General features: G+C 39.2%; 1 protein-coding gene across 1 annotated transcript in view; it reads left to right on the plus strand.

The window, feature by feature from the left end:
- LOC109479207 (transcription factor Ovo-like 2) overlaps positions 1 to 2,641 on the plus strand; it is a 12,879-nt gene extending 10,238 nt beyond the window's left edge. Inside the window, exons 5-6 of the mRNA XM_019781100.1 lie at positions 378 to 502; positions 864 to 2,641. Of these exons, the coding sequence (XP_019636659.1) occupies positions 378 to 502; positions 864 to 1,157 (419 nt within the window). The 3' untranslated portion in view covers positions 1,158 to 2,641. The remainder of the gene's footprint in view (positions 1 to 377; positions 503 to 863) is intronic.
- Positions 2,642 to 9,890: the final 7,249 nt, after the last annotated feature.

Below are 9,890 nucleotides of genomic sequence, written 5' to 3' on the forward strand. Positions count from 1 at the left end.
TTTCTACTAGTATGTTAACCGAAGGAAACATATTGTTTTTGCTCCGTTTCTTCCTCTTCTTCTTCTCCAAACAGTGACCTATTATATGACCAATGACATGATTTGTTGACGTCTGTCACCATAGTGACTGGTGTTGGGTTACATAATGTTGCAATTTCATGGTCTGCTCTGCTCCTGTCACCATATACTAATAGTACAATATCTTTGAATGTGTTTGAGTAAGAATTAACAGAGTAGACCATGTCCGAAGGTAAACATTATGCATTTGCTTTGCAAATGTTACTTCTCTAGTTTGGTCTTTTTTTTTGTGACGAGTGTAAGTGTGTCAAAGCTAACTAGGCGGCGTTTTGAGCTTACTGGTCTTGTCCCACCAACAGGAATTCGGCCATACAAGTGCGAGGAGTGCGGGAAGGGCTTCACTCAGAGGTGTTCCCTGGAGTCTCACTACAAGAAGGTGCACGGGTTCACCCTCAGCTACGGCTACAAGGAACGGAGGGAGAAGGTACGTGTTCTTCGGCACTTGTTAGGCTATCTGTACTCTCTCTCTCTCTCTCTCTCTCTCTCTCTCTCTATCTCTCTCTCTCTATCCCTATCTATCTATCTGTCTCTATATCTATCTCTCTATATCTATCTCTGTCTCTATCTCTCATCTCTCTCTATCTATCCATCTATCCATCCATCTATCCATCTATCCACCCATTCATTCATTCATCCATTCATTCATCTGTTCTTCTCTTTCTCTTCAGTCATTCAGCTTTTCCTTTCCTCTCTTTCCCTTTCCACCTTTCAATCTGTAAACCATTATTTTTCTCAACCTCTGCAAAATCCCACAACAAATGATAACAAGACAACGTTTTCCCCAGATCTATGTGTGTGAGGAGTGCGGTCACGCGACCATGAGTCCGGAAGAGCACCTGGAGCACCTGAAACAGGTGCACCCGGACAACCCTGCCCTCAACAAGAGCTTCGAACGGAAACACCTGCTGAAGAAACAAACGGAAGAAACGAAGGGAGAAGGTACGTCAACTCCAGACCACATGGAGACAGACAGTGACGACAGCACGGGGGATAAAAAAGAAGAGGATAATAAAAGAAAGGACAATGGAAAACAGAAACTACCAGCGGCGAAGAGGATACGAGCAGAGACAGCCGCGTGATGACTTACTAGACCAGTGACATTACTTCAAAATTTACATGGAACATTCAACAACTCATGTACACTACCATCAATATGCAGTACTCATAAACTTCTTTTATGTATAGAATGGCGTAGACACCACTATATATTTTCTGACCATGCAGGGAAACTAGTGTATTTAAACTTAACTTTGTCAACAAAGCACAATGGAAGATACTAACCAAACCAAATTTATGAAAACCAAGTTATATTTACAATCAAACCAGCGAGGGAAGTGAAAGAACATCCCCTAAAATTTGCCATAATAGTTAATTTGTTTTATTATTTGCGGAATCACTCCGGGGCTTTGTTTTCACTATCAACAGCACAATGCATGCTGGGGACTTTGCCAGGTCAAAGGGTATTTGGGCAGTGCATTGTGGGAATAATTGGCTGCTACCACGAAACTACTAGGGATTCTTGGCTGTGTAGGGTTTGAGGAGATTCTATTTTTCTTACGTAAGTTGTAGTTAGGTATGTAAGGATTCTAAGATATATATTCTTGAGAGGGGATGTTAACCAGAGAACTTCTTGCACGACATTTGAAACAACCTTCAAGGATTCTAAACTCCTTACAGGTAATGTGATGATAGAAATGTATCGCCTGGGTAAACGTGTTTGACATACCTGTATTTCTGAAACCATTATGAAAAGATTAAGTGACGCAAATTTGAAAGGCGAGATATTACATGTATGTGTACAGCTAGCTGTAAGATTGCATCCACCAGTTTCCCATCCCCAGAATGCAACGCGAAAACGCGGGGGTAACCCTCATTTGTATAGGGCTGGAAGGCATCGAAATGATTAACATTGATTGCTCAACATTAATTAGATTAATATGGGCAGAATCTGACAACAAATAGAGAATGAAGTTTTAGTGTTCTTTTCAACATGGAACATGTGGTTTGTAATGAAAATGTAACAGCATCAGTATGTCGTTACCACTATAACGTTCTCTTTTTATTGTCAGATTCAACCCATAGTAATTTAATTAACCTTGAGTATAAAATGAAACCGACACCTCAAAACACACTGAAAAACAAGTTGTTTAACGTCACCAGGATCATTCCGATGCCTGCCTGCCCTATGCAAATGAGGGTTACCCCTGCGTTTTCGCGTTGCATTCTGGGGATGGGAAACTGGTTGATATCAAGGCTTCAACATAACCCGAACTATGCAGGACGTATATATCTAGATGTGTCAAACTGGGGCGGTAGATTTTCATGGTTTGCTATAGAATGTGCAATATCCTCCGGGTACGGAATTCTAGCTACCGCTGCTATGCACTTCTCGTTGTACATAATGGTGGGTACGGCCATGTTTTGCATAAATTAGCATATATTTATCTATATTTGGACGTGATGAACCGTGGTGCAATATTTCGTGAAGATGGTTAGGGAGAATTGATATGGTTTTCGCTGTGGGATAACTTCGGTGCCAATAAAGAGAGCTTAGATTTAAATTCGTGTAGCCTGTGTTCGTACTTACACCAACAATACCACATACATACACATCAAATAATAATAAGAACAGATTGCAATCAGATGCTGCAACAAGAAAGAAATAGAACACAGTTAATTCAACGATGTAGCAAACACACGAGTATAAATTTGTAGGCATTTGGGTTTTTCTTACACACAACCAGTGCATATCCCACCTTACACATGTGCAATGGTGAGAGAAATACTAGTTGTGTATGAGAAAATCCCAATATCATATATGTTCCACCAACCTGATGAAATTGTTTTCGGCAGCTCAGCAAATCTTACAAGTTGTGTGACATATCTTTCCTACGGAAAAGTTAACTTGAAGCTTGAACTCAAGACTGTCCTCAATATTTAAAAGCAGACCGAAGTTTATAATAGTGAATAAAGATGGTTACATAGAATTTGATCTAGTTCTCCATAAATGGCTATATGACGTCATGGTTTCCTAGCGACAAAATCAACACAGCTATCGTTTAAGAACGTCTAAACAGACATGACCTGATCACACAAGACCATGGCCAACAGCTTATATATTAAGAATCTTACTTTCATAATCAATGTAAAACATGACTAAAAAGTCGTAAAACATTTGGCGAAGCTATGAGGTCGTGACTTTTCATGTGCTTGACGCTATTTCTCTGTCTTCTTTCTTTCTATCATGAAAGTTCATCTGTGTTGGTAGTAATCATAGTAAAAGGTTGAACTTTATTCCAACACACAATATGTACAGGGATCAAATTTTCAGCGATTATTTAATTTAATTAAATAATTATCCTGATGAAGGCGACAGTGGTCGCTAAAAATTTGATCCCTGTACATATTGTGTGTTGGAATAAAGTTCAACATTTTACTATCTTTCTTTCTGTTACAAGTCGCAGTCGTTGAGACATGTTTGTTGTACTTAGAATTTGCCAAGTGTTATGACTATTACTTTTCCTTTGTTCAAAGCTTAGGCCACAGCAAGTAATTTTTATGGATGACATCAGCGCGCGCATTAATTTTCGCCTGATTGTGGAAAAAAAAACAAGAAATTTCGTTGCCTTCTGACAGTGGTCACCATGCCGAAAATGGGCAAAGATGTCTGTTGCCATGCCGGAAGGTGGATGGCAGATAAATATGAAGAAGGAGACAAGACAAGACTCAGAAGATTTAATGTTTTGTTTCTTACTTTGAAGCAGTGACATGTGATGCTGGCTGTGTATATATGATGTTCCCACTGAATCAAAACCATTTGTACAATGATTGAGTCACAGTTTTCAATTGTAGAAACCTTGTTTTTTCGGCCTGGCTCGTTTTTTTTCGCCCACTCGCATTAGATTTGGTATCTGCGGAGGATGTCATCCATAAAATTTACTTGCTGTGGCCTTATTAGGGCCTATACCGGCTGAGACCACTGGACATCGTAAAATACCAGTCAGCGGCAAGGGTCAAGGGTCACGAATCGAACATGGCGTCATTGAGGTAATTGAGAATAATTACCTTCGGCAAGAAGGTTATGTTTTCAGTAGCGTTTGTTTGTCTGTTTGTCTGTTTGTGAACAGCATAACTCATAAAGCTTAGTATGCATTGTCATGAAACTTGGTAGGTGGGTAGGTCTTGATGAGACCTAGAAATGATTAGATTTTGGGCCCCCTGGCGGCTTTTGTTGGTACTGCAGCAGAACTTCCGGTTTTTGATATCTCGCGATATGGACATGCTAGGGTCACGAATTTTGGTTGGTAGATAGCTCTTGAGGTAGGGAAAAAGCGACATGAGTTTGGGCCCCCTAGCGCCTTGTTCTGGAATTGCAGGAGCATTTGTTGAAAAATTTTCGAAGGATGATAACTCAAGAACCGGTTGACGGATTGTCGTGATTTTTGGTATGTAGGTAGCTGAAGTGAAGCTTGACATAATCAAATAGAAATTATGCAAATCAGGAGCTAATTTGCATAGTTAATGAGGAAATTCTATAAATCTGCTTTGTTCGATAATAGGACTATGAAACACTTGCGGCATGTAATTGAGAATAAAAACATCTGAGGATATAGATTATGTAAATGAAGACCTAATTTGCATAATTAATGGAAATATTTTATAATTTCATAGTTGTAACTGCTGGGAATTTCATTCTTGCCACATTTGGAAGTCAAGTGAAGGCGAACACCAATAAACATAATTTATTCAAATCATGACCTCAGTTGCATAATTTATGAGGAAGTGCTATAATAGCTTTTTTGTTAAGATAAGACTGTCATTGGGTGGAGAATATGATCAACTGATATAACCCATGCAAATGAGGCTCTTATTTGCAAAATTAATGATTAAAATTGTACAATTCTTCAACCACAAGGGTTAACATCAATTGGTGAAGGTATGAGATCGTGGAACTCTTTTTTTTAAACAAACAGGGCAGTCAGATCTAGAGATGGCAAACTTGGATTACCGTTTCCCACATTTCTCTTTTACCCATCACAATGCTTGCAGCCCTAAAACCCCAAAAAGTTCAGCACAATATATATGGGAACGTAGCACTGTGTGTATCATGGGGATTGTAGACACACACGCACACACACACACAAACACACACACACACACACACACACACACACACACACACACACACACACACACACACACACACACACACACTCTCTGTCTCTGTCTCTCTCAGACTCTGTCTCTGTCTCTCAGACTCTGCAGCTGTCTCTGTCTCTCTGTCTCTCTGTCTCTCTGTCTCTCTCTCTTTCTCTCTCTCTCCCTAAGTCTGTGTAGCAGTAGTTGAACAGGCGATTCTATTATTAAAGTGGCGGTACTTCAAAGCCTTCCTCACTACCTCACAGAGCAACATGAAAGCTACCAAAAAATGTCACATTGGAATAGCAAACATCGTCAGCTTCTTTTTTTCATCAAACAATTTCCACTCACTTTATTAGTCTGTGCCTCCGCTCAAAGCTGTTGTTTACTTGAATTTTCAACATGGCAGTGTGGATTCAGATTGTACTCAGCTCCGTCATTGTAAACAAACGGTGTTCGGTGCAAAATCTGTTCTGTTTGTATTATGATGTTTTCGCAAAGAGGTTAAAATCACTCCTTGGCTTTCGGTGGTGCAGAAATTCGAAAATGTACTGTTTTCTTTTCGAAATATGGGCACTGGGCAGAACATATAGCTCCTATATATGATATTTTTTAAAAATCGTTTTCTTTTTATGTATGACTGCTGAAAAATAATAGCCTGGGTTCCATCCTGGTGAGTTTACGTCCGCTCCCAGAGTCGCTACCACCGAGACTGTGGGAGCGGACGTAAACCTAACCAGGATGGAACTCAAGCTAGAAAAATAAGGGGTGCCTGTTCAATATTATGTCCTTTGACTCCTATTATCTCCTACATCTCACTCATAGAAGATCATTATTTTCTCCAAACAGCGGGATTTGCAATTTCATTTGTGCATTCACTCACCATACGTTCAAACTTAGGATCCAGAATGCCACAAAACAGCCCAACGCTGAGTGTTTACAACACTTAGACAATTTATTAGAACTCTCCAAACTCAATCAAAACCTTCTAGTCGCCTATGTCTGGTGGTGCAAATTTGAGCTACTAACCAAAACCAACATCATGTAACCATTCCGAGCCTAACATCTACCATCATATTTTTTCATAAGTAATAATTAATATACAGTAAATCTTGTAAATATATCACTCCTGTTCTGCTAATATTGCACTATCACTGATGAGTGACAGTCGAAGACTGCAAGTCTTTACAATATTGTATTATTCAACATCAAATTTTAAAGTCATTCATTTCTGCAATTACATGTCAGAAATACACAGTACTAATGATATTCACTTGTTTTATGACGTTTTTTCACTACATATGAACCATGTATCGCCGCTTGGTTCTGTAGGCATACATGCAAGATAATAGGACATATGATACAGTCATTCACAATGTATTGACTGGTGTGTTACGCCGAAGGGCGGTTATACCTGCTATACGAATACAGATACAGAATGTCATGAAATCATAAAAGCTAGCATTCTAAGACAACGGTGCAAAGTAACCGAAGTACATCAAATAACACATAAGATGGTGGGGCACATGAAACAAGCAAATGAAATACTTGTATAACGAATGGTGGAAAAGATGCGCCAGGAAATCATGGAAAATACATCATTTTGTCTGAAAAATGCTAACAGCAACATAAACAGTTATTGTGTGAACCATATTCATGGTCACAGAAGTGTTATAGCATTAAGAAGAGGGATCCATAAGGCTGCACCAGTACATGAAAGGTGTATAAATTGTAGATGGTATTTCGGCAGTTGTAGCCCCTCTGTGCTCTGACTCGTGTATTGTGAGAGTAACCCTCTCTTCTTATAGCAGGGCTCTCCCAAGCAATGGAGAAATGGTGCTCCCCCTCTCCCCAAAATCCTAGAAACTCTCCCAAAATGTTCACATTTTTCTCTTAGCATTTACAGGAACATTCGCTGATTTTTCATCAACCGATTAGGGAGCACCTCTCCCCTCAGAATTTATGGGGAGACCAATGTTATAGGTGTGTGAACACAGCACAGGATGTGGGGAGGGCCCGACTACTGTATGCCATTCAGGGCCTTGAAAAAATCACAAGCGCTGCCTAATCAATGTTGCTAAGTGGATTCTCTACCGGTACCACTAGAATAAATTCGCGTGGGCCAGTACGGTATAGATGTACGTAGAAGTACCACAATGACTGTGGTCCCGGTATAGTTTGTGCAGTATGGTTCAGTTGGTGTGTTAGTAATGATCGTACCCTGTGGTCCAGTCTAGTTTGTGCAGTGTGGTTTCAGTGTAAATAATGGTCACACCCCAGGAGCCCTGTTTGGTAGTCGCTGAAGTTTATCTCTGCAGCCCTAATGCTAACTTGATCCCAGATAGACAGTAGTGTTGTAAAAGTAGACTGGAGGAGGAACAGTGATGTGACAGTTAACTGAACAGTTCATGATTCTTGCACATGAGAAGCGTTTTGCTTCCGCGGGAGAATAGCCCATATTGCCTCATGTATATGGAAGGTTATGGTTTTTAATGGGCTTAATTAGACACACATGTATGATACATATGCACCTGCACTCACTGTACGGAGAGTCATGTCATATACAGATTTCTTGATTTTCGTAAATAACAGGTTTGTAAACAAAGCCTGTATTGGTGCAAAATACTGGGTCTGGCAAATGACATCAATTGTTTACATTTATGTGTTCAATTGCCTGTGTTCTTTTTTCCAGTTCCCAATTGTTTGCCTCATGACCCCGCCATCTTAAATGATTATAACTTCACCACCTGAAACAGTAAATGCTACATGCACAGCAAGCAAGAATACCCCAAATAGGTAGTGACCAATATGCAGCATGGCTGTGGATCAGAAGGTCGCGAGTTCGAGTCCTAGGAGCTTATTGCATCACGGCTTTTGGGTTTCAGTCCAAACACTCGGATGCTTTTCTCCAGTCATTTTTAGACAATGCTATGATTTTCAATTTATTTTGCTTTGATGCTTGTGTTAGAATAGTTCATGAATGCTATGATATATTTTTGTCAGACTATGGTTTAACAAATATCATGGTGAATTATTGTTATAGACAATATTTTGCAAAGGTTTTGACACCACCTGCACTGTCTCACTTACATATTGTTTATGTCTTTTTTAATTTGAAATTTATACCAGAAAGGAGTATAAAATGTCTTTTGTAAAAAATTTGAAATAAGAAGCATGTCGTTTCTTAGAGAGCCGTTTGACCGGATAATTTCATACATGAAACAGGCTTTCTAAGGCAGAAGCCCAATTATCCTCCTTCCTGGTTTCCAAAGGCTACGTACTACTGACATACAATTTTACAAGAAAGTCTTTAGAATAATATGTACATTATATAGTAGTGCCAGCTACAGCCTAGATACCGTCCTGAGAAATTTGAAAAAAAAAATATCTAAGTACGCAGCACATAATTATATTATATAGGCAGGACAGCATCCAGGCTATATTTTATTCCAACAGGAATCTCTGCAATTTTGGTCAAAATTTTAGGAGTTTTAAGGGCTGGAATTTCAAGGAGACTGAAGTACTAGTAGTATACACTTTAGTCTCCGCATACATTCAGTTTCCAAATTTTGCAGTAAATACCGAATTTCTTTTTTTTTCAGCCCGGTATACTAGCGCTGTACAGAATTGTCAGAAATGAATTTATGCATAATTCTGCCAATCTCAAAACTGCAATGTTTACCATGTCATTTTACAAAACCCTAATATTTTACAACACTGAAATGTGCTTCTATGACTTCTTATGTTGTCTCGTCAAAACCCCAAATGTTAGCTCTGTAACTATTTTAATCATACCAAGAAATTCCTGTGCAGTCGTTAAAACATTTTGGCAGAAATTGAGACAAAATTGAAGAAAAAAATATGGAGTGCTAGCCAAAGCTTTAATAACTAGAAAGGCCAATATTTGCTTTGGAGCAAATACAGCGATGGGTTCACCACATTTTACGACATGGCAGGGAAAGAATGAGAAACACAAGGGAAAACAATGATTTACATTGATATAACTATAATATGAAGTAGCATACAACTAAAACAACAGTTGGATAGCTATTCCCTACTTTATTGGTTAGGATTTTTAATTGCATAATGCAAACTGTTGATTTTCAAAATAAAAAAAAAACGTTCATGCCCCGCATTCCAATGCTGGAGCAGAAAAGCTTAAAATACCTACCAAAACACTTGAATAAAGACATACTGTCAGTATGGAAATGCTCTGTGCAGGTGTTAATCAAGTTAAATCCCAACAGCCAATCAGCAAGAAATGCTCTGTGCAGGTGGAAATGCTCTGTGCAGGTGTTAATCAAGTTAAATCCCAACAGCCAATCAGCAAGAAGTATAGAGGAAAGCTGCACGCCTATTGGTTGATGCCCTGCATTCCATTGTGATGACTCATGCCCAGACGTGGTAAACACGGCACACTAACACAGTAAAACATTTGCTATAACACAGCCAAAAAACTCAAATAAAACCATTCTAAAAGCCTGTATCACAATAATGTAAAAAACGCCTAGGGGTATTTGCCCACTGTACCTCCATACCAAATTTCAGGACCTTAGGCCCTAAAATGAAGAAGCTGAATCCATTTAAAATGGCAGGAGGAGAAGGAGAAGAAGAAACATCAGAAAAAGCAATATGGGTTCACCACCACTTCGTGGTGTGGTGAACCCATAATA

The sequence above is a fragment of the Branchiostoma belcheri genome, unplaced genomic scaffold (genome assembly GCF_001625305.1).
Source record: "Branchiostoma belcheri isolate BF01 breed outbred unplaced genomic scaffold, Haploidv18h27 scaffold47, whole genome shotgun sequence".
Lineage (NCBI taxonomy): Eukaryota > Metazoa > Chordata > Leptocardii > Amphioxiformes > Branchiostomatidae > Branchiostoma > Branchiostoma belcheri.